This window comes from Mycteria americana, chromosome 1, assembly GCF_035582795.1.
Source record: "Mycteria americana isolate JAX WOST 10 ecotype Jacksonville Zoo and Gardens chromosome 1, USCA_MyAme_1.0, whole genome shotgun sequence".
Lineage (NCBI taxonomy): Eukaryota > Metazoa > Chordata > Aves > Ciconiiformes > Ciconiidae > Mycteria > Mycteria americana.
Genome location: NC_134365.1, coordinates 1,355,206 through 1,379,092, shown reverse-complemented (window position 1 = coordinate 1,379,092; position 23,887 = coordinate 1,355,206). Strand labels below are relative to the sequence as shown.

General features: G+C 54.7%; 1 protein-coding gene across 1 annotated transcript in view; it reads left to right on the top strand.

Annotated features, from left to right (window-relative positions):
• Window positions 1-23,887, top strand: part of TNPO3 (transportin 3) — a 42,672-nt gene that overhangs the window by 16,274 nt on the left and 2,511 nt on the right. The window contains exons 2-19 of the mRNA XM_075510215.1: window positions 325-525; window positions 1,438-1,511; window positions 2,343-2,499; window positions 6,510-6,653; window positions 9,394-9,569; window positions 12,850-12,988; window positions 14,713-14,859; window positions 15,512-15,619; window positions 16,017-16,108; window positions 17,450-17,589; window positions 17,693-17,884; window positions 19,218-19,309; window positions 20,233-20,309; window positions 20,610-20,670; window positions 21,153-21,293; window positions 22,299-22,415; window positions 23,307-23,401; window positions 23,621-23,777. Of these exons, the coding sequence (XP_075366330.1) occupies window positions 325-525; window positions 1,438-1,511; window positions 2,343-2,499; window positions 6,510-6,653; window positions 9,394-9,569; window positions 12,850-12,988; window positions 14,713-14,859; window positions 15,512-15,619; window positions 16,017-16,108; window positions 17,450-17,589; window positions 17,693-17,884; window positions 19,218-19,309; window positions 20,233-20,309; window positions 20,610-20,670; window positions 21,153-21,293; window positions 22,299-22,415; window positions 23,307-23,401; window positions 23,621-23,777 (2,310 nt within the window). The remainder of the gene's footprint in view (window positions 1-324; window positions 526-1,437; window positions 1,512-2,342; window positions 2,500-6,509; window positions 6,654-9,393; window positions 9,570-12,849; window positions 12,989-14,712; window positions 14,860-15,511; window positions 15,620-16,016; window positions 16,109-17,449; window positions 17,590-17,692; window positions 17,885-19,217; window positions 19,310-20,232; window positions 20,310-20,609; window positions 20,671-21,152; window positions 21,294-22,298; window positions 22,416-23,306; window positions 23,402-23,620; window positions 23,778-23,887) is intronic.

The following is a 23,887-nucleotide window of genomic DNA, read 5'->3' as shown; positions in this document are numbered from 1 at the left end:
GAGGGATTGCGGTAACCGAGGCCATGAGCATCTCCGCCGATGTCAGGTGCGTGCTGGAAGCTGATCTGCTCGTTCAGCCCATCCGGCGCGTGCCACTGCCCCGGCACCTTCGTTAGCCAGCCCCCGCGGCCTGAGTTGTGACGGCAACGCGGCATGGACTCTCCTGGTGAAAATTATGGGGGTATTTTGATGCAGAGGATGTGGTTTTTTTTCATCTGGGAGATTTTGGGCTTTCTCTTAAGCCTACCTTAAGCCTGCTGGTACCTACTCAGTTTGCTCCCCGTTCCCCTGCCTGCTCATGGCGATGCCGTGCTTTGCCTCCAGGTCCACGCCTGGGAGATCTCCGACCAGTTGCTGCAGATCCGTCAGGATGTGGAGTCGTGCTACTTCGCGGCGCAGACCATGAAGATGAAGATACAGACTTCCTTCTACGAACTCCCTACGGACTCCCATGCTTCGTTACGGGACTCTTTGCTGTCCCACATCCAGAACTTGAAAGACCTGTCACCGGTCATCGTTACCCAGGTGGGTGCTGAGCCGGGGGGAGGAAGGAGCTGCTCTATAGGTGTCTGTGAGTGGGAGAGGTCTGAGGCTGCTCTCAGCCGTAAAGCCGGGACCGACCAGTCCTAGCTTGCTGTTGAGAGCAGACTGGTAGCCAGGCTTGTGTCACAGCCCGGCTAGAGCCCTTCCTGACAGTCATTGCTTGCCTGCAGGTCACTCCGATGGTGGCCAGCTCCGGCTTTTGTCACTTCTGACTTTTGCTGGGACAAAGCCCTTGGTCTCCCTTGGTTGCTTTTCCTCCAGCATGGAGAACAGGGCGATGCCTGCAGCCAGCCCGGTCGTGCCTCCCAGTACAGGATTGTTTGCCCTCCTTCATTATTTGGTTCCTTTAATTAAATCAATTACTTTATCCTGTTGTTTGCTGTTTGGAGAGGGTGAAAGGAGGAACAGCTCTTCCTGGGGTTTCCCCTGTGCTCTGCAATGGAGGCAAAACATTGATCTGCCCAGCAGCACCCTGGGTGACCGGGGGGGATTTCTCCCGAGGCGCTGGCGTGTTCTCAGAAATCCCTTTGCTCTCTATACGGCATTCCCGTTATCCCTACACCTCATCGACGCGGCTCTGCGACGCAGACGCTGCACGGACTGAGGCGAGGGTGCCTGTTCAGCCCTTAAATAGCCCAGCGGAGAATATCACCCCGTCGGGGCGGTGGGCGTTCTGCAGTTCACCACAGGGATTGCGTGCACAACGGGGATATTGTGAATTAATATCCTGCCTCTGCAGGCTCGGAGTTACCTGCCAGCCCTGCCGAGCTCAGGTCTGACGGTTGCAGCTCCCTTTCTCCTCTGCTGTTGGGCAGATGTCATCAGTCACCACACTTAGCTGTGTTGTTGGGTTTTTTTTGTTTTTTTTTTTTTTTTTCCCTTTTGCCGTTTCAGCTTGCTTTAGCAATAGCAGACCTTGCCTTGCAAATGGCTTCTTGGAAAGGCTGTGTACAAACACTGGTTGAAAAGTAAGTAATCGTTTATATCGTTAAACTCTTAAATTATTCCTTGAGTAAATGTTGAGTGGGTGGACCCGCACCGTCCGAAAAGGCACGCAGCAGCAAACAGCCTGACGATAGGGAAGTTTTTATTTCTTGATTAATAATTTAAAGTGGTTTGGATCATGGCAGGGAGATGGGCTGGAGGGAGAAGTGGGTCTGTCTGCGGCTCTGTGTAACGGAGAGGCCGCGCACGCTTCCGTGGACGCGGCTTTCTGAGCCTCAGCGATTTTCCTCATCCCTGCTTTTGTTACGGGGTGATCCCTCATCCCCTCCCAGCTTTCGCCGTCGTGCAGGATTGAACAGGGAGGTCGAGTCATTCGCTGCTGCTGTTGGGTGTCCCGAGGCACTCGCTCGGCTGGTGCAGTAATGCCCAATTTCTGCGTGACGGCGCTTTTCACTGTCCTGCGTTTGCCGACGTGGGATGCCCCGTGCTGAGACTGTCTCGCTCGGGCAGATCACCGTGCTGAGGTTGTCCCCGTGGTATTTCTGTAGTGAGAGGGAACTTGATTCGTCTGGGCGATGGCACTTAGACATGATGTGCTCCTGGGCTGGGAAAGCTTTTGCTATTTTTCTGTTGAAAATCTTGAGCTAAACCGCTGACGGAGACTCCTCTCGACAGTGCTCTGCCCTTGCAGCTGGACACTGGAGTGTGTTTGCAGTAACACTTGTGCTGAATCGCTTTGAAACGCCCCTCCGTCTCTCACCGCGCTGTTAACCTACTTGCCGGTATTTAGGTTTTCTGCGTACGCTTGGCTCTCGCCTGCCTTCACGCCCTGTCCTTCCTCCCCGTTGTTTCAGGTACAGCAATGATGTTACATCACTGCCCTTTCTGCTGGAAATCCTCACGGTGCTGCCAGAAGAGGTTCACAGCCGATCCTTGCGCATCGGAGCCAACCGCCGTACCGAAATCATAGAAGATCTGGCGTACTATTCCAGCACGGTCATCTCTCTGCTGGTAAGGAGACCGAGCGGCGACCGAGCCCTGGTCAACTGCTGAAGAAGTTCATGCAGCTTCTTCTCCCCCTCCACATCACTGATCCAGGTTATTCCAGGTTGGATGTGATCAAAAAGCCGGTCTGTGTGAAAGAAGCCGATTTTATATATCTCAGTTCCGAGCAGATCAAAATCACAGTCAGATTCCTCTTGTCAGCACTGGATTGAAAATGGAGCTCGTTAGGGAAACCTAATAACTTTCTCATCGCTCTCCACGTGAGGACTGCATTGTTTTAGCTGGTGGTGCGGAGTGCGGTGCGTCTTCTGGCGCGGTATGCTTTAAATTCAGGAAAAGGTCTTTAGTCTCCTCGACTGTTGGTTCAGTAGTTGGCTGGGACTGGATTCCTGTGGTAATTTTGGGTTATTTGATGGTTAAGCAAGAAATTACTCCAGCCCTTTATGGGTGTGTGTATGTAGATCTCTGGATTGTCTCTAGATCATCTCTAGATTCACACACACATATATATCTCTATATGTGTTCGAAGAAGGGCATTCAGGTACTTAAACACTGCGATTTCTCTCTCTTCTCCTGCCCCTTTCAAACGTAAGGACGTGCCTAATTTCTGACCGTCGCGTGATAAGCTGAGGTTATGCATTTAGCTGCAGGGCACATTTAGTATCGGCCAGGGAGACTGTAGCTGAATCTCCTGGTTCTTCTTCAAGGTTTCCTCGTCCAGGGAGCGTTCATGCTCTCCAAAACCGAGACTGTTGTGGGCCCCAAAACAGGGCAAGTTTGGGGAGCAGTGAATAAGCGTTGAGGTGAATTGCTTGAAGGACTGAAAAGAAATGCTCCTTGCTGGCTCCTTCCTTTCCAGAGAGACGTCTCATGTTCTTCAGTGTTGTTTGAGCTCAGTAAGTGAGTCGCCAACCTGATCCCTGACTCAGGCTTCAAACGGAGCACGTGCCGTAGCCTCTAGAGCTTCCCGTAAACGTCTACCATTTCACGGTGCTTACCTAAAGAAGGAAAGATAACGTACCCTCGGCAGCGCGTATCGGGTCTGTAATTCCACCGAACAGCTGGTCAATGTCGCCGTGCTCCAGACGGAGCCGAGGTTTGGCGCGTTTAATCGCAGCGTCTCGTCAGCAGTGAGCTCTCGGCTCTGCAGCCCCGTCTTTCCGCGCTGGGCTGCCCTGCGCTCTGGGGTCTGTGGTCTCCCCGTCGCCCTGCTAGCCTGCCGGTCAGTATTCCTTTGTTAATGGAATCGTAGCTGTTGAACATAGAAGGAACCTTAGGATCCTTAATACTTTTATCCATGTGAAATGACCCATGTTTTGCTGTCCTTTTTTTATGCCATATCTCCAAATTACGGAATTTCGGTCTCCCTTTCATACATGCCTACCCTTTGCTGTTCGGCTGTCATTTAGATTTCCTTCTCGTGGATGAGCAAAACTGTAGGGCTTTAGTTTTACACATGACCGCGTTCTCTTCTCCTCAATTAACACTTCTTCGTGTCTTTTCTAGCTCCAGCGTGCAGCATCTTTGCACGTCCCCGGTACTGTGCCGCAGAGAAATAGGCGGAGGGCTCTGGGCTTGCTCTCAGGAGCCAGAGAGAAGGGGGATGCCCTCCCTGGGGTTTGATTCTCTGCCCAGAGAAGCCTCGCTTCTTGCAGGACATTGCTTCATCTTCCTCCAGACTCGTGTAACCTGCCGTTTCGTTTATCCCCTCCTGCCTCTCAGATGTTCCCTGCAGTCCCGCCCCGATATCTCTTCCATCTCTGAATCCCCTTCTCTGATGGGACCCAACACAAACCCAACCCTCAGCAGTTTTCCTTCGTTTCGTTTGGAGAAAAGGGTGGACTAGAGCTAAGGGGGGCTCAGTTTAAGTTTGCACCTGGCCTGAAACCTTTGCAGAAGGTCCCTGTTCTGTTTCCACGCTGCTTTTTGTGGGTCTGTGGTTAAGAAAGCCACAGAGAGTATCTGGAATCTCGATACGAGGGTGGCAGAAACTTCTGGTGGATGTTTCGTGTTTGTGCAGTGTCTGGCTTTGGCTCTTCCCATGGAGGCCTGGGAAGGAGGCTTCATTTTCCAGAGTTACTCCAGTAAGTCTGAAGGAAGGGGGATCGTGATGATCAAGGATCATAGAATCACAGAATCATTTAGGTTGGAAAAGACCTTTAAGATCATCGAGGCCAACTGTTAACCCAGCACTGCGACATCCACCACTAAACCACGTCCCTAAGCACCACATCTACACGGCTTTTAAATACCTTCAGGGATGGGGACTCCACCACTTCCCTGGGCAGCCTCTTCCAGTGCTGGACAACCCTTTTGGTGAAGACATTTTTCCTCATATCCAGTCTAAACCTCCCCTGGCGCAACTTGAGGCTGTTTCCTCTCGTCCTGTGTATCAGGACACAGAGCTGAGCTATGGCCTCTGCTCAATAGAAGCTCGGGTCTTGCTTGAGAAGACCCTCTTCCCCCCTTAAGCTGGATTTATCACAGCGGAGGTCCACGCCATTACCACCACAGCCATTAGGGGAGCCCAGTTCCACTTTTTCCGTAGGCTTAGTTGTCTTTGAACGAGTCCTCACTCAGGTGTGAAGCTCTTTTCACCTTCCTCAAATCCCTGCGCCATGCCATCCCTCCGAGCCATCTCCAGCCCTCGGCTCTCTTCCTAGGACGTCTTGGAGAAGTCTGGCTGTCACATCGGTGAGACAGGCAACATCACCTCGCCCCGGCTGCTCGCAGCCTTGCTGGAGACGATGCGAGGCGCCGGTGTTGGATCGCCGAGGGTCGTAGTCCTGTCGTAAGACTTTCTGTTCAGACTTCCTCTGCATCTTTCGGGAGATTTCGTGGTAAATCCCAGCACAGGCATTTCAACCGCCTGCCTGAAGAGCGACATTGTAGGATTTAAATGCTAAATTCACTTTTTTGAGTAACACAATGGGGTTTTAAAAAATTGTGCAGGGACTGTGATGAAGTATGACATTCTGCCTTCAGCACTGAAGTGTCAAGCAAGGAGTGAGGATCTCTGGAAGCTCTCATGTGCAGGATTGCTTGGCCAGTCTAGGCTCTCTCCTAGGGAGAAGGGAGTCTGGGATCCTTCTCCAGGTCCTGCCTGTCCACCTATTCTTCCGTTCCCTCAGCCTGGTGAGGTCAGGGCTTCCTTTGGTGTTAGGTTTTGGTAAGGGTTGCTGTTAGGTGCTGTTGTGCAGCAGGAGCGTTGGCCTTTGCTGGAAATGAGGGCTGGCTGCTGCCGGACCCACATCCCATCTCTCACACTGCGGTGGTGTGTTCGGCCTGTCCTCGGGGTGGCCTTGGGGGTAGGTCTGACCCTCAGGACTGACCTTCTCTTTGGCAGCGGTTGTTTTGTAGTGAGGAATATTAAATTGAGATTTGAGGGAGTTTAGGGATTTATCACCTATGGAACTCATTCGTGTCTGTGCTCCACCAGTCTGAGACAGGATTCTGCAGAAAACTGATGGGCTGGGAACGCTCAAACTGCTTTTTTTGCTTCTGTAACAGCAGCTGAAGTTGACTGAGAGGTTTTTGGCTCTGCCTCTACATCTCACCAAGTCCAGGGCTGCTTTACTTGGGGACAGGGACGTTGGAAGCCATCTGCTTCCTTGAATGTACGTTTGAGAGGATGCTTAAAGTCCACATGCTCTTAGGAGGATGTCTGCAGAACTGTCGTGTTCCTGAATACAAAACCAGCGTGGGGACGTGGTCACCCTAGGTAGCTGCAGAAGTCCTGTCTGCTGGTGTGGGCATCCTCAGGTGTCTTCTGGTCAGAGTGCTGCTTCCGCGTAGGTACAACACCGCTGCTTGATTGCTGAAAGTTGTGCGTGCCTCTTGGAGGGATCGCTGCCGGCTGTCCCAGGCCCCTTGTATCTTGCTAAGATTCATGGGGAAGTTCTTCATGCGAATTGTAGAGACTCCAGGATGCCTTTCCAAAAGTTATTTATTATTTTGCTTGTGAAATGACATGTTGGAGTTGGGGTCCTAAGCAGTTCTTCCTTGTCTTGCCGTAGATGACGTGCGTGGAGAAAGCAGGCAATGATGAGAAGATGCTCATCAAAATCTTCCGGTGCTTGGGGAGCTGGTTCAACCTGGGTGTCCTGGACAGCACCTTCATGGCAAACAGCAAGTTACTGTCGCTCCTCTTCGAGGTGCTGGTGAGTATTTCTCTTGGGAAACGTGGTGGTGGGCCTTGGGTACCAGGATGGTGTCACTTTTAAATCCCGGAGTGACTGAGGATTGATGCCGCTTTTCCGTGTGCGCTGTGCAGGTATGGAAGGTGAGTTTCGTCCCTCCTGTCTTGAGTAGGAACCCTCTGGTCTTCACCTCGATCCGCTCCTTAGAGCAGGCTGCTCCTCCCTGCTAGCAGGTGGGGAAGAGCAAGCTCCCTGCGCGTAGTAACGGGTCTGTGCTGCCCGAAATGACGATCGTCCTTTTGTACTGGTTGTCCGCCCTGGAGGACAGTCAGAGAGCAGCGGCACAGAGCAAGAGTCGTCTTCTGGCTGCCGCTGCGAGTTCCCACACGACTTCCCTCCTCCTGTTAGCCCTGGGAAGCTTAGAAAACGGCACATAAGTAACACCTAATATTGGCTAATCTCTCAGGGGCGAAAACAGAAGTACACGTAAGGGTTTCCTCTGCCTGCGTGCTTGGTCCTTAGTTCAGGATTTGTGATGTGGGGACAAGGCTGATGGCCGGAAAGCGTTGGCAGAGCTTTCAAATGCAAACAAAAAAAGCACGTGTGTGTTTGGCTGTTTGCGTGGAAGAAGGAGACTCTGCAGCTCCTTCAGGATTATTCTTTCCTGCCCACCTTCTATTTTGATCCAGAGAACGTGTGTTCAGAGGTGAGGACCATTCCCTGTGCTTGGGCAGGCATGAAAGGCTCTGAAATCCCTCCTGAGCAGACGCCCTTGCCTGGTTTTACTGAAGCCCCTCTCAGCTGCCTGGCTCAGCTGTCCCCACGAGAGCATTCCTGCTGCCCGTCACGCACCTTCTCCCCGCACCGCTTGGGAATTGCGGCTTTTCCTGCGGAGCTGCCCGGAGAAACGGCGGCGGGGGAGAGCGGAGGTCGCCGATCTCTGCGGTGTGTCGGGCTAAGGCAGGGCTGCCGCAGGGACAGAGGTGTTGGGTCACAGGAACCTTCCTGCTACGCTGCCACGAGTGATCCTTTCATCTCCATAAACTCATTACAGTACTCGCCAGCAGACAGTACATCAAGAAAAAAGTTCAAAGACTATTTAATCTTCTATTTATATCCGTTCTCCTTATTCCTACTGTTCTAATCATCCATTTTGGAGCCTATATTAAGCGGATCTCTCGTCTGGCTCAAGCAGGAGCCCAGTTCCATTTTTCTGTGATGGATTCAGAGCAGAATAGAAGATTTAACATCTGAGAAATGCCCGTTTCTAGCCATTACCGTGGATTGCCACTGCTGCCAAAGTAGGTGCCAGGTGTACTTTTGAGCGTACTTAGACTTTAAAAGAGAGAGAGTTTTGGTCTGAAACACGTTGTGCTCGGTCCTTGCTCCAAGCCAAATTGTTTTTATGGGGCTCTGAGCAAAATACATTTATTCAGTGCGTTGTTGAAGTTTGCCATCCTCGTGGGTTTGAGTATTGGTTAGTTTTGGCTTTAAAAGTTGTCTGTATTCCTCCTTGAAGAGCTTGCATTTGCTTAATACTAAAATCAGTAGTGGGTTTTAATTTCACATTGTCAGTAAAATACTATTTTATTCCTTTTCTGACATTTTTACCTTGGAAAATTAACTCCTGAAAGGTTTTTTGTCGTTGTTGTTGGGGTTTTGGGGCGCTTTTTTTTTGTCCCGTCTGAATGCGGGAGAGCTGAAGAGGCCAGTGAAACAGGGAGGTTAGGAGAATCCCGCGTCGCTGCGACAGGGAGGGCAATGAACTGAACAAACAGAATTCCCGGAGGACAGAGGTTCCTGCTGCGGCACTGCCCAGCGCCCTGACCCAGCGCAGGAATCCTCCATTCCTCCTCCCGTCGTTAAGCAGGATCCCTCATTTGCATCTGCTCTGTGGCGCAGATTCGATTAATGACAAAGGCAAGCGAGGGCTCGCGTTCGGTGGGAGAAGGAACAGCCAATATTCATGCAGAGACCCAGCTTCCGAAACCCGTCTCCCCCAGGACAGGGCGTTTGGCTCACCGGCCTTTATATTGTGTTAATGTCGCTTTTAAATCGGGCGGTTTTTCCTCCTTGCTTCCTCCTTCGCGTGGGACCACGAATTGTTTTCCAAATGTGTTGAGATCTCGCGTGAAAGGACGCACAGAGGCACGCGCAGAGTTACTGCTCCTTTGTTTCCTCTCCGCGCTCCGCTGTTTGCTCTCTCCTCCTCCTTAGTATGCCAGTCTTGTCTCCCTCCTTAATTGCTCGGGGCTCCACGGGAACCATTAAAGCGCCGGTTAAATCACCCTTACACAATCACTATAAGCGTCTACCAGGCGGGGCCTGAAATCCACTTCTTCACCCCCAGACCATCACAACGATAAATATTTCACACGTGCCGGTGAGAAACCTCGTCTCCGTCCTCACCGAGGACTCGATGATTCTCATGGGTCCCTTCCAACTTGAGATATTCTGTGATTCTGTGACCCAGCCAGGGTAATGAACGGCGCGATGTTTTATTGCCTTCTGAACTGGGTTTCGGTTGGCGTTTTTCCTTTGCTTCTCCCAAGGAAGACTCGGGGAGGGTCAGTTTTGACCTCAAGCGTTCGGGGTGGTAAAGCAGCACAGGCTTTGCAGGGCTGGTAGGAGCGGGTTGTCGGGAGCTGCGGCTACGCAGAAGCTCTACAACGTGTTTCGGGCACCACAAAAGACTAGTTTTTCCATTACCGTCTCGTTTCATACATAATCGCCGGGCTCTTCTGCTTCTTGTTTCTTGCAGCAACAAGACAAGACATCATCAAACCTCCACGAAGCCGCTTCGGACTGCGTGTGCTCAGCCCTCTATGCCATCGAGAACGTGGAGACGAACCTTCCCCTGGCCTTGCAGCTTTTCCAGGGTGTCCTCACTCTTGAGAGTGCCTATCACATGGCTGTAGCACGCGAGGACCTAGACAAGTAAGTGAACTTGCAGCCGTGGCCGTGCCCGGAAACGAAGGAGAGGTACAGTAATTAACCGTCACGGTGTCTGTCTGCGGTTATTTTTGGAATCCGCGGTGTTTGCGTGCGGCGCTCTGAAGTCTCTTATGTAAATAAGTATTTGTTGAACGGCAGACAAGCGAGCAAATGACTTCCTCGCCCCCGGTGCAGCGATTTGTGCTCCAGGCGTGCGCGCTCAGCTCAGGCTTTGGCAGAGAGTTAGGCTGTCGCCAGACTCGGCTCGCTGGGACGCTTGGTCTTCCTTGCAGCGGGCGAAGCGCAAGGGAAGTATCGTGAGGCGCAGCTGATGCGTTACCAGCCTTAAAATCGAGTTTAGAAGCGACCTGTTGCTCCTAATGCCTCCTCTCTACAAATGTCCGTACCTGGCTCGCCTGTTCCCTGTGGAAAGAGGACTGGATGTGCTGGCTGGGTCATCAGCCCCTCATTCCTGACTTAAAGAAACTCTACCCTTCATACCTTGATCAAGCACGTTGAAACCAGCGCTTCACACGCCTTGGCTGCTACGAAACGTTGCTGCTCTGATTGGAAACCCTCTGATCTCCAGCCTCGGTTGATTCTAGACCAGTTCATCCCTATTCTCTTTTGCCAACGTGGTTTTAACTTGAGTAGCTCCCCAGCGGGTGCTTGTTCCCGGCTGCCTTTGTAGGTAGGAAGCAGCCAGCCTCGAATTTGCGTGAACAAGCCCCCCTCTTTCACGCCTTTCTTTTCCCCGGGTGATCTTCAGCGTTCCCGTTCTGAATTCAGCTTTCTCGAGCGCGAGGGCCCGAGAGGTACGTGCTGCTCCAGGAGGGATCTCGCTCCTGCGCGTTGGCATCCTGGCATCCCTGCGTGCAGGCAACGCCTTGCCTGGCACCTCTTGCCTTTCTCATGGCCTCGCTGTGCCGGTGTTTTGGTCATCCTGCGACGGATGAGCCCGTCCACCAGTTGTCAGAAGCGGACAACTTTTCCTGCTCAAATTCAGATGGTTTTCATTCTTTTTCTGCACAGATATTGCGTCCCAGCTTTATCGGTGAACACCATTAGCGCTCACTCTTCCTTTTTTATGTGGCTGTCGCTAACGAACACAGATGAGATCAGTCGTGAGGTTGATCTGGAACCGTCCTAGCACCAAACTGGTATTTCCTCTTCAGCACAGCCTGCTAACCACCCCGCTAGCCAAGTGTTCATCCCTTCCCTCAGCTGTGCTTTATCCAGTTTAACCAGCTTCCCTGTGACACCCTGAGCTCCTGCTCTGCTCCCTTTCTCCTGTTTTAAAACACGGCTGATAAGAATAAGGTGGGTCCGATCTATTTTTCGTAAACCCCTGTTACGTTTCGCCCATTTCCCTCCAACTTCCACGTATTTGGAAAATTATGTAGGAACTTGCTCGTGCTACGGAGGGCGGATTAATTGGCCCGTATTTGCCAGACCCTCCATCCCCGTTGCCAAATACGGGTGCGTGTTGGGGCTGTGCAAGGAGTTGCCGTCGATGGAAACGGCAAGACCAGCCGTGAAGCTGTAGGACAGATGCCCAGCGTCCGATTTTTGACTCCCGGGACGGCGGTTCGCCAGTCCCCCCTCCTTCCACCTGGAGGTAAGCAGATCCTCCTGATCCGGCCTCCTCACTCCTCCTGCCTTCGCCCCTCCTATTCAGCCGCAGTACTGAAAACCGGTGCATATTCACGTAGTTTTAGCTGTGCCGCAAATCTTTCATCGTGCCGATGTCTTCGGCGAGCGGCAGTTCCACCGGCTGTTTGTTACAGCTGAAAAATCCTGCGCTGTTTTTGTGACCGTCCTTGGCAGGGTCCGGCACTGGTTTGGTTTCTGGCAATTCTCGCTTGATCTCTGCTCATCTCGCCTTCCGGAATCCCGCTGTCTGCTTTTCAGTCCTCCTCCCTTCAGCTGCCTGCTGAGGCTTTTCGGGTGACTTAGGCTCAAGAACTCGACAAGCGTCCCCCTCCCCTCGTTTCAGCTTGGGGTGCAAAGCCCGGATAACGTATGTGCCTTTGACTTAAGGAAATTCCGAGCCTCTGCCACGTTAAACGAGATTTCCACAAGCGAAATGCGTAGTTACTCCTCCAAGTTTGCCCTTTTGAAACTGAAAATTACAGTAGCATCTGTTCCTATTTATCCTTCCATTTAACGCTAATAGAATTAGTCTTCGGTTATCGGGCATGTAAAAATTTGTTATAATAACCTCTCTGCTTGGTCAAATTGACTCTGCAGTAGCATCTCTTTGGACTGCGACTTGCTGAAAAAGCTGAAAGCTTTCATCTTCGGGACTTGCTGGGGCACGGTATAATTAGTAGCTTCTATTCTCCAGTCTCTGCCGGAGAAGGCAGTCTCCCCTAAACCCTTCCAGGTATTGTATAAAGCCCTTGTTTGATCTGCTCCTGGGGGTACCCTGCGGAGCTGGCGGGTTGTGTAAAGATTGAAGCCTTTTGGGATAAAAAAAAAAAAACCCAAATCTCACGTGGAGGACTCGCCTCTGTCTTTAAGACAGGCTTTAGGGTGTGTTTGCAGCACATCTCTAGGTGCGTGTTGCTTTAGGATTTCCTAAACCTCTCCAGAACGGGAATAGGAAAATCAAAGCCCGGGATTAATGGCTTATCTCGGACCTCTCCCCCAAATCCCCCACTGGAGGGGTGGTTTTATCGGTGAGGAGCAGTCCTTGGTTTGATGCCGTGCTTGCTCCCTCGCACCGTGCCGTGGCTCCAGGGTGTTCGCTCCTCTCTCTGGTTCTGCAGTCTTAAAGCAGAATAAAGCTAGTGGTTCAACTCGGCCGCTGAACTGTTTTTGTCTTACGAGCGGCTGTGTTTTTACGCGGCGCTGTCCCCTGCATAGGCAATGGGTTTATTTTTAAAGCGGGTTTGTATATTTGTCTTCCGTAACGTGGCACCTTCCGGCTGCTGAATTAGACTCAAGCTGTTTTGTAGCGGACGTCCTGTGCCTTGTCGCCCGATGCTGTGGTTTTAGAGAAGCTTTCTCAGATGCTATGGGTAATATGAAAATTTCGTAAGATTTGCTTATTGGAACCCAGTGTTTTCACCTACTTCTGAACAAAGCCAAGTTCCCCTATTTAAGTGTTTCCCAACGGCTGACGGAAAGCTAAAGCAGAAGTTGGTATTTCTTGGTCTGAGACGAGGCTCCAGGGCACGTTACCTGCACGGACCAAATCTCTCCTGTGCTGGGCTATCTGGTCCCGTGCGGAAGATCTTTCTGACTTGTATCCTGGTTTTTTTTTTTTTTTCTTCACCAGGGTGCTCAATTACTGCCGTGTCTTCACCGAGCTGTGCGAGACGTTCCTAGATAAAATAGTTTGTACGCCAGGCCAAGGGCTAGGTGACCTGCGGACGCTGGAGCTGCTGCTGATATGTGCAGGTCACCCGCAGTACGAGGTGAGTGAGGTTTACCCGTGTTCCTCTCCTCAACCCTCTCGCCAAATCTCACTCATCCAGAGTAGACTGAGTGGAAAAACCTTTCTTTTATATCGCCACGTGGTTGGGAGCCTTCGGTTCCTGTGAGCTGCTGGCCTTGAAACGCCCGCTCTGCATTCGTGATGCAGAAATCTGGCTTAGCGTCCCTTTCCCGGCGTCCTGGATGCGTGGGACTGCGAGTACCGCTCTGAAAACCTCCGTTATTTTCTTTTCCACGTGTTCAACTTAGGTTAAGCTTGGCGGGGATTGCAGCGTAGCTCATGGTAACTTTGCCCTCCGAGTAAGTTAAATGCTGTTTAGCATCGAAGCTCCCCGACCGTCCTCCTTTCAATACAGAACGTTGTATTTAAGATGCGGACTCTCCTTTTAGCCCCACTTTTTATTCTTCCAAAACCGTTAATTAAGTCCCCGTAGCTGATCCCTGGCTGACTTGTGTCCGTGTTCAGTGGGAGGAGGTTCCTCGGCAGAGGGCTTGTCCTGCTAAATCTGACGCGGGGAGCGGGGAGGTGCCAGCTGGGATTTGTGCTCCCTTCCTTTCCCTCCGTGTTTCGAGGTCCCACTTGGGGGGGGACGCAGCCGCTGAAGTGATGGGTGGGAGGTAGGTATGGAAGGAGCTAATGCCCTCTCCAGGACTGGCTTTTTCCAGAAGCTTTCAGAGCCTGAAAGTACATCAGACCTGAGAACCGGCAGGCGAGTTAGCGAAGAAACGATGGCTGCTGCCGTGCGACCCTTCGGGGCTCGTTTGCTGTGGGAATTGTGGAGTAGCTGTGCTTCGTCAGGTCTCTGCGGTGCTCGCCTGGGACTCGGTGCCTCTTGTAGTCCCCTTTCCAGGTCTGTTAAGCTCAATCTCCCTTGAGCGTGACCTTGTCCTGTGCCAGCAACGCTTAGGAGGAATTGAAGCTCTGCAGCTGCTCCTGAAAAAATCTACACTCCTTTTTTTTTTTTTTTTTTCCTTTTTTCTTCCTGCAATAACCGCACTTACAAAGAGGCTTTGGAGCAACATCCCTTTCCAGCCTGAGCTGTTCTCTTGGAGGTGTTCGCTCCTGTCTGGGGCTACTGTCCCCCTCACATTGTTAGCCCAAGCTTGTGCGCATCCCGAGCCGGCCATCAGGGTGGTTAGACCGTTAAATACCCGGGTATGGACGGTGAGGATCGGCTCTAGGTGGGCGAACTCTTGCACCGCTGTGGCTCTCTGGTGATGACAGCGTTACCTGCAAGCAGGAGAATGCCCCGTAGCTTGTTGGGGCAGGCTGGCTATTAAAGATCTCCTGCTGCCTGGGCACGAATCACGTCCGGGGCAGGGAGATAGAAATTTATCGCTGGCAGATTTGACTGATGTGAAACGAGGTGACGTCCACGCTTGGGAGCAAGAGATGGTTCTTACGCTTCGACGTTAATTTTGCAGAAAAGAGGCTTTCCTTCCGAGGGCTGGTGACAGGTTTTCAGATTAACTCAGTGGGTTTAAAATGCCTTATTAAGTGACAAGCAGCGGAGGAGATGGGTGAAGCGGGGGGAACCGGTCCACACTTCATCATCGCGTGATGAAGCAGCACTGATGGAAATGTGTGGTACCCCACCACGCTGCAGGCACCCCCAGAGAAGATTTCTCTGTCGGGAGCACCAGCCGAGTAGAGAAAAAAAATGTTGCGTTGGTAACAAGGTGCTGAATTTTTCTTTCTAAACAGGTGGTAGAAATTTCCTTTAACTTCTGGTACAGACTGGGCGAGCACCTGTACAAGACGGACGATGCCGTCATCCACAGCATCTTCAAAGCTTACATCCAGCGTCTTCTCCACGCTCTGGCCAGACACTGCCAGCTTGACTCGGACCACGTAAGGCTGCGTTTGCTTTCTTTCCTCTGGAGGCAGCGGGGTGGTAGGATGCGTCTGTCCTCGCTGCTGCATGCCCATGGCTCTCCGTAGCTATAGGGCTCTACAGGTAATAGTTCTGCAGTTGCAGTTAATTGCAGAGAGAAGATGGAGAGTAATTAAAATCGTTGTATTAAACCTCTTCTCATTAAGTCGGTTCTTGTTCTAGCAGAGCTTTCTGGCGTCTAGTTGCTGCGGGGTGACCCTCTCCCGCCTCCCCGCAGGAGATTCACGATTTGAGAGCTGCGTTGTCCCCTGCTCGGGGGCGTTTTTGTTGGAATAAAGCTTGCACAGCTCGCTAGCCGCAGTGCCGTCATCTTCCTCCTTGAAGTCTGGGATGCTTTATCCTTCTTCCATCTCTGCCTATGCTCCTCGTCCCCTTGATTTCCATCCCTTCATCTGCGTGTCAGAGAAGCATGCTCAGGCTGTTAGCGTTTTCTTTGTGCACGGCTCTCCTTCAAATCCTCTTCCCTAGCTTGATCTGGGGCGAGGAGGGCAGAAACGACGGATCTTTTCTCTAAACCAGAACTGCTTGGCTCATCCTAGCTGTGGGTGAATGGGAACCTGGGTTTCGCTGAGCTGCTCTCACCCTTTTGCTCTCCCTCATCTCTGTTAGGAGGGCGTCCCAGAGGAGACGGACGATTTTGGGGAGTTCCGGATGCGGGTCTCGGACCTGGTGAAAGACCTGATCTTCCTGGTGGGATCGGTGGAATGTTTTGCTCAGGTGGGTTTGCAGGAGCGTCACGAGGAACACTCCCATCCATCGCTGTGCGGGAGGTAGCCAAGCCCCGGTGGCCTTCGGGGTGGGGAGGAGGTCACACACGTTATCTCCTCGTGCGCAAGGAAGCAACCGTGTCTTGAAGTAGGTGGTGGGGACCGTTCTGGGAGAAGCCGGAGGTCTCACACTGCGGGGTACTAGCTGGGGAACGGTACTCTGGTCCCAGAATAGCAGGGCGGTCTGTGGAACACGGGGATTTCTGCAGGTCCACGCCTGGAGTCTGGTATTTCAGGTGTCGGAGGAGGTGAGGAGCGGGTGGCGATCTCGCAGGGTGGGATTCATGACCGCGTGCCCACCAAGCTGCGTTCGTAGCTTCTTTTGTAACCGATTCTCTTTCTTGCAGCTTTATGCAACTTTGAAGGACGGGAATCCACCCTGGGAGGTGACGGAAGCTGTCCTCTTCATCATGGCCTCCATAGCTAAGAGCGTTGACCAGTGAGTGTTGACCATCCTGCTCGTGTCCGTAAGGGCTGTGGGGTCAGGAGTTGCCTCCAAGTGAGTTTTGCAGAGACACCACGAATATCCCAAGGATACTCCTCGGAACATGCTTTACCGGGCGGAAACATTTAAAAACCACGCTTTATTTCAGGTAGTCCTCGGCGCGCATGGTCTGTACTGCAGCAGTGCGGTACCCCGTGCCGACGGAGCAGTTCTGTAGCCCAAGGATTGAGGTCTCTGCTTTCTGGGCAGGAATGACGGGTCCAGGACGGAGCTGGGACTGCGTGAAGCAGTTGGACCTGCTCAGGTCTGCTCTCTGCCTGCCTGGGGACTTTAATGCCAGACACTTGAGTTCAGCCCTGGTAAAACAGGATAAGGTTTTTGTTTCCCTTTAGCTTAGCTCTTGAAAGCAAAGGATTTTTGTCTAGGCTGGTTGTTTGGCATCCTTCTGCATCCAGAGCGGGGACAGCCACCTCCAGGTAGTGAGTTGTCCCAGATATCTTTAGGGAAGGTGAAATCACTTTCTGGAAGAGCCTTTCTTCCCCTGTTAGTTGTAGCGGAACCATCGACAGCTAACGTCCAGGGCGGTGAGAGTGCGGTGAGTCCTTCTGCGTGCTGACGGCCGCGCTCGTGCGGTGGGACAGCCCGGCTGGCCTTCGCCGGGCCGGCAGCACCGTGCCTCCCTTCCCCGAGAGCCCGGGGGAGTCACCGCGTTTGCTGTACGCTCGCTGGCTCCCTTTGTCTGTGTCAAGGCTGCTCTGGCTGGGTTTTATCTTCCGTTTTTAATTTCTGCTTTGTTTCTGAGAGCACCAGCCTCTCGTGGCCTTGCACTGGTGGAGCACAGGGGAGTCCGCTCCCCGCCAGCGTGTCCCACGAGGTTCTTGCTCGCCCCATGGCTCTGCCGAGCTTGGCTCCGCTCTTGCCGTGAGAGGGCAGACGGTGCCGGGCGAGCGAGCCGGAGCCCTGCCACTGCCGTGGGCTGCAGGGAGCCTGGCTCTCGCCCGGCAGCACCCTCCCACGCTGGGAACAGGCTCCTCTGGCTTTCTGCAGTCCCCGGAGGATTAATTAGCTTTGTACTGGTGCCACGAGCGCTCTTACTGGAGGTGTTTAGTTTCTTCTGCTCTGTTTGGTAAAGCTGGAGGCTGCTGTGCATCTGGATCCCAGCTCCCACAGCCCTGAGCCCCCCCACCAGCCCACATCTCGGATATCCAGCACACCACGGCCGCAGGCTGATTCCGAGTGACGTGGGAGTCGATCGGGGAGTCAATAAAACCAGCTACTCTGTGGAAGCGGTCCGGGAGCCGCCTTGGGGCTGAGCTGGCTGCCTTTTCCCCGCAGGGAGAACAACCCGACCCTGGTGGAGGTGCTGGAGGGGGTGGTTCGCCTCCCCGAGACGGTGCACACCGCCGTCCGCTACACCAGCATCGAGCTGGTGGGAGAGATGAGCGAGGTGGTGGACAGAAACCCGCAGTTCCTGGGTGAGTCCCTCCTGCCACGCCGGCGTGGGACACGCCACCGCTCTGCCCTGCGGCGAGCCCGGTCCCCAGGACCCCCTCTTCACCCCGGCTTTCTCCTCCGCAGATCCCGTGCTGGGTTATTTGATGAAAGGTCTGTGCGACAGGCGGCTGGCCTCGGCGGCGGCCAAGGCCATCCACAATATCTGCTCGGTATGCCGGGACCACATGGCTCAGCACTTTAACGGGCTGCTGGAGATAGCCCGTTCCCTCGACTCCTTCACGCTCTCTCCAGAGGCCGCTGTGGGGCTCCTGAAGGGTGCGTATGGAAAAGCTGTCGGTGTTTTTTGGGGGGGGGGGGTCACTCACCACGGATGCCGCAACCCCGTTTTCACATGGTTTTTTCTTAGACGAGAGCGTCGCGGTTTGCCCTGACGCATTCCGTGTGTCCACGCTTAGAGTCTTCTCAAGAGCTCGCTTGGGGCAGGAGGTAGATAGAGATCCTTTCTGGGTTTATAAGCTATCTCCATCCCTGCTTAGAACTTGAAATGCGGGAAGAAAACATTTGAAATGCCCACAGCCGTGTTAGCAACGGGTTTCTGCTATATCTGAGCACCTGAAAATTGGCTGCTGTACGCACGGGGCGGAAAACGGCAAGTATTTGTCGTTTTAGAGACAGTTTGGGCACAAGAATCTAGTTTTTCAACTCCAGCCTGCAGTCAGAGCATTCGCTTCTTGCCAGGCCTTTGGCTCTTGGGCATCGTGAGCCTCTTCAGCCACGGCTGGTTTCGGGGAGGTGCAGGACTCGTGTCGAGGCCTCAGAGATTGCTGACGGATTCGAGTGCTTCTGAAACCTTTAAAAAATGGAGCAGCTCTGGAACTTGTGCAAAGGGAGCCTTATTGCGGCTGTGTAGTCGGGGTGTGCGACTAAAGAGACAAAACTCACGTTTTTTCACTTGTTTGCCACTCCCGTACCGATGCAAGGAGCGTTAGCCGCGCTTCTGAGCTGCTCCTCTCCCTGCCACAAAATATTTTCTCCTCCTTCTTTAAAACAACGCAACGAATACATGAGCTGGGGAGAATTTTTTCCTCCCGGTGTTGTCCTCGGCCCCAGCCCTGTGGTCTGCCAGCACCTCCGACGTGGGGTGGTTGTGCTGCTCCTGCCTTTGAGCGGGATGCTGTGATGTGGCGGTGGGTTCGTCTTCTTACTTCATTTTTGTGGCAGCCCTGAAATGCCTTAGTTACGGCTCGGAAGAGGCTTCCTCCGACCTCGTGATGCTGCTGGGCAGGGGCAAGGACGCTGCGGGGACACGCTGGGATGCCCAGATGTGCTCGTGATGTCCCTCTGCCATCAGATCATCCCTGTACTCCCACATGCCGGCATTCCTTCCTCCTTCCCGCCCCGCAGAAAGTATTTCGGTGTCTGGTTTAACCAAAGAGTCGGGTTCAAGCCGCAGAGAACCATCTCCCGGTCTTGGGAAGCAGTCCCTGCCTTTGCCCCGGAGCCGTGCCCTCTCCCTGCCCGCACACGGGCAGGGCTGGTGGCAAGCTGCAGGCAGGGCCTGTTTGGGAACCTCGCTCGTGTTGTCTTTCACCGACGGCACTCCTACGCCGCATTCCTGCTCCTGAGCCTGTCTCCTCTTGCCTTTCAGGGACAGCCTTGGTCCTCGCCAGGCTCCCCTTGGAGAAGATAGCAGAATGCCTCAGTGAACTCTGTGCCGTACAAGTGATGGCGCTGAAGAAGGTACGTCCCGGTCGGAGCTGCGTTAACGTGCTCCTCCTCTGTCACTGGTTTGGATGGGACGGATCGGAAGCCATCAAGCTGCCGTGCTTCCATCTTTACCCGCTGGCTTGATCTGCTGTGGTAATTGCGTGTCCTCAAAGCCAGAGGTCCACGAGGAGTCCAGGACCGTGACCGTCCTTGTCCCTAAGTCCCTCCTGGCTGAGAAATACCTAGCTGGTAGAGCGTGTAACGGGTTAAATGGGAAGAAAACGGTCCCTAGAAATCTGTTTATGTGCCGGGAGCCCAAGAGCTTTCCTGAACCCGCCTCAGATGCAGCAGGCAGCTTTCACCCCACATCTCCGGGATGGAGAACATGGAACTCGACTTCCCTGTGGGACATGTGGCCCCAAAAGGGTCACGTTCTGGCTGTCCCAAAAACGTGGTGGCCCTAATGACCTATCCGGGATAACGGAGGGTAGAAATCTCAGAGGACGGCAGGAAGAGGGAGGGAAGGCTCAAGAAAGGGACGTGCACGTCCTCTGTCTCTTCAGGGTGACCTGTAGCTGCGCAAGAGCCGTTCTTGAGAGCTCCTCCTGCCAACGCTGCCCGCTCCTCGCAGCTCTCGCCCCTTGCAGGCTCCTCTTCCGCCTCTGACCCTGCTCCCTTCTCCTTCAGAGACCCCTTTGAGTAGGCTCTGAATGCGGAGGAGACTAAAAGAGAAGCCGCTCTCGGCTTTGAGACTAACCTACGCGCGTGCGGCTGAGGTTAGGAGCTGCTCAGGTCCTGGGCAAGGCGTGGGGAGATGATCTGCTCTGCTTTGGCCCGAAGGGGATGTGAAAGAGCTGCTGGGTGGGGTCCGGCGGCCAGGCCGTGTTTATTCAGTCTTCACTGGGAACGGGGCTGCCTGCGGTCCTGAAATCCCATCGTTTTCCCTTGTTTTCCAGCTGCTCTCTCAGGAGCCAAGCAACGGCCTCTCCTCAGACCCTACTGTGCCCCTGGATCGACTCGCTGTCATATTTAGGTAAGGAAGGAGGGGCTGGGACGGCCCGCGCAGGGGTTTCGTGAGCGCGTGAGTCAAAGCTGCTCACCCAGAGACTTGAAACCAAATTGGCGACGGCTCGTTTTCCCCTGGCCCCAAGAGGAACAGGCTGGAAGCTGCTTCTTCACCGCGTTCGAGGCTCCCCAGCCCCTCTAAGCCAGTTTCTGGTCCCCTTCCTGCAGCCTCAGCGGGTCCTTGAGGCTCCGACCCATTTTCTTGGCTTTAAACGCAAAACCCGACTGTTTAGAAAAAATACCGTTAACCCTTTGCTGCTTTTCACAGACACACCAACCCCATTGTAGAAAATGGACAGATCCATCCGTGCCAAAAAGTCATTCAGGAAGTACGTGCTGGATTCGGGGAAGGAATTTCTGCGGGGAGATTGACGGGGGTGTCGTACCGGGCGGTCGGGCAGATCCACGCGTCCGACGGCAGCTCTGCCTGGGGCTGCGCGGCGTGGGGGAGAGGAGCTGCTGGTGGAACGCCTTCCCTCCTGGAAGCAGGGATCGGTGATGGGGGGGGATTTGGGTCTTCAAACCCCTGGAAGAGGACCTGGCTCTGGAAATGTTCCGGGCGCTTTAATTTCCCCGCCCTTGTAATGTTTGCAGCGCTGCAGCGGAGCCGTTAAGCCCCTCTGAGCTCTTCGCCCCTATGTAAAGCTAATTTACGCATCCCGTAGCGTGGGTGCCTCTTGTTTTTGGGACCCGCGTGGCATCTGCCTGACGGTACGGGGATTTGGGTGTTTTTCGGATCGGAGGGTGGCGTTGTGGTGGGATACGCCGTGTCCTGGGTTCAGCTTTAACCCCTCTCTCTGTCTACGCTCAGATCTGGCCCGTGCTGTCGGAGACCCTGAACAAACACAGTGCCGATAACCGCATCGTGGAGCGGTGCTGCCGGTGCCTGCGCTTCGCCGTCCGCTGCGTGGGCAAAGGCTCTGCCGCCCTGCTGCAGCCGCTCGTCACCCAGGTACGGAGGCTGCCGCCGAGAAACCCCGCTCTCGACGCCTTCGTGCGATCCCGGGCTCGGGGCTCTCATCGGAAAACGCTCGCTCGGCTCGCGTCGGCAGGCAGGCGCGTCTCGTGGGCGGCTGCCAGGCAGCAACCGGCGCTGGAAAGCGCTGCGGTGAATGCCGGCAGTCTCGGGAATTCCTACGTAAAAACTCTTGGGGAGTAGAGAGAGCCTTTGAACCGCAGGGAAGAGCGAAGCTCTGCCTGACTGGTGCTCCGTGGGTTGCGGGAGCCCTGCAGTTGTATCTGTAATTTGAAAAGTACGCGTGAAACTCTGCATCCCGCGACTCCTTGAAGAGGTAACTCCTGATGGTAGGTGTCCCCTGCTCCGCTCGGTGCTTCCACTGGGCTAAGGAAGGATCAAAGGCGAGGGGAAGCTGCCTTGGCTCTGGGAGCCGCAGCACGGAGACGCTCCCAAGTGCAAGATCAGGCCTAAGCAAGTACTTCAGGATGTCCCCTGCCCGCCGTGGGGCTGGGGAAGGGTCTAGCAGGCTGCGACGTCGTCTCGGCGCACGACGAGAGCAGCCCTTTCTCAGAGAGAAGGTGGCACTGACAGGCGGATCCAGCGGGCAGCGTCCCTGGCCGGGCCGGTGGGAGGCAACGAGCGTTCGGCCTCACCCCTCCGTGGCTCGCTTGTGGATCGGAGCTGGGGGCTACAGCCCCTCGCCGTCAGGAAGCCAGGAGGGCTGTGCCCGTGGGGCGCAGCTGGTTTTGGGGTCTCTGCGGTGGGTCCAGCCCTTCGGGAAGCGTGGGGCTGGCCGAGGAAATCCCCGGCTGCGGCGGGGGAGCTGCCAGGTTCCCAGCCAGATCCTACAGCCGACGGATGCCCCTGGTGAGCGGCGTGCAGGGACTCCTCTGACGGAAACGGCCGCAGCGGTTTCTGTGCCGGACCCGCCGCCGCCTGCGGTGTTGGCGGGTGGGCAGGCGACGTTTTCGGTGCCAAGCAGCGCGCGTCTCCCCGCAGATGGTGAATGTGTACCGGGCGCACCAGCACTCCTGTTTCCTCTACCTGGGCAGCATCCTGGTGGACGAGTACGGCATGGAGGAGGGCTGCCGGCAGGGACTGCTCGACATGCTGCAGGTGGGTGCTGAGAGCCGAGGGGTTTGGTTCCCCTCTGTCTGAATCACGGTCACAGAGTCGTTTAGGTTGGAAAAGACCTTTAAGATCATCGAGGCCAACCGTAAACCTAACACTGCGACATCCACCACTACACCATGTCCCTAAGCGCCGCATCCACACGGCTTTTAAATACCTCCAGGGATGGGGACTCCACCACTGCCCTGGGCAGCCTGTTCCAGTGCTGGACAACCCTTTCGGTGAAGAAATTTTTCCTAATATCCAGTCTAAACCTCCCCTGGCGCAACTTGAGGCCATTTCCTCTTGTCCTATCACTTGTTACCTGGGAGAAGAGACCGACCCCCACCTCTCTACCCCCTCCTTTCAGGCAGTTGTAGAGAGCGATGGGGTCTCCCCTCAGCCTCCTTTTCTCCAGGCTGAACAACCCCAGGTCCCTCAGCCGCTCCCCATCAGCCTTGTGCTCCAGACCCTTCCCCAGCCCCGTTGCTGCTCTTATTTCCACGTGCCAGCGCGGTAACTACCCCTCTGCGCTCGCGGGGAAGGGCTGTGCCTGGGGTGCCAGGAGGGTTTGCACGAAGCAGAGCAGTTTCCACGCAAACCCAGGCTGGTCCCGGCACCTCTCTGCTCTCACGTTAAGCTGGGTGAACAAAACCAAGGAGGACAAGTTTTTGGTTGAAGCAGAACTGGTGAGCGGCTTCTGATCGTTGAGGAAGGCATTGCTGCCTCGGGGCAGGAGAGATCCAAACCTGCCCTTTCGGCTGCGACGGTGGCCGTCGGGAGGAGAAGCCGGGGTCTGATCCGCTCTGGCGTTGTCCGTGCTGGAAGTCTCCCTGCGGAGAGGAGGGCGGTTTGCGATGTAATCGTAGCTAACGGATGCCACGACCCTTCTCCTAGGCGCTATGCATACCCACCTTCCAACTCCTAGAGCAGCCCAACGGCCTTCAGAACCACCCCGACACCGTGGACGACCTCTTCCGACTAGCAGCCAGGTACCCGCGCTCTCCCGTCGCCTTCTCCTGCCGCGCCAGGACGCCCCAACCCCTCTCTCCTTGTGGAGGGGTCCCCACGCGCCCGTGGGAGCGCTCCCGTCTCCGTGGGCGAGCGGGAGAAGGCAGAGTCCCCCCCTTCCCATGGACGCACGGGGATAGGCAGGGTGCGGGGAAGCCAGGCAAGCGCCGGTAACGTCCGTCTGTCCTCTGCCGGGCCAGGTTTATCCAGCGCAGCCCCGTCACCTTGCTACGCAGCCAGGTGATGATCCCCATCCTGCAGTGGGCCATCGCCGCCACCACCCTGGATCACCGGGACGCCAACTGCAGCGTCATGAAGTTCCTGCGTGATCTCATCCACACCGGGGTGGCCAACGACGTGAGTGACCCGGGGCGGGGGTGGTCTTCCTCCGCGGAGCTGGGGATGCCATCCGCACCGGCGTTTGTCACCGCCGTCCCCTGCGAGGGCTGTCCTCCTGCCGTAGCCAA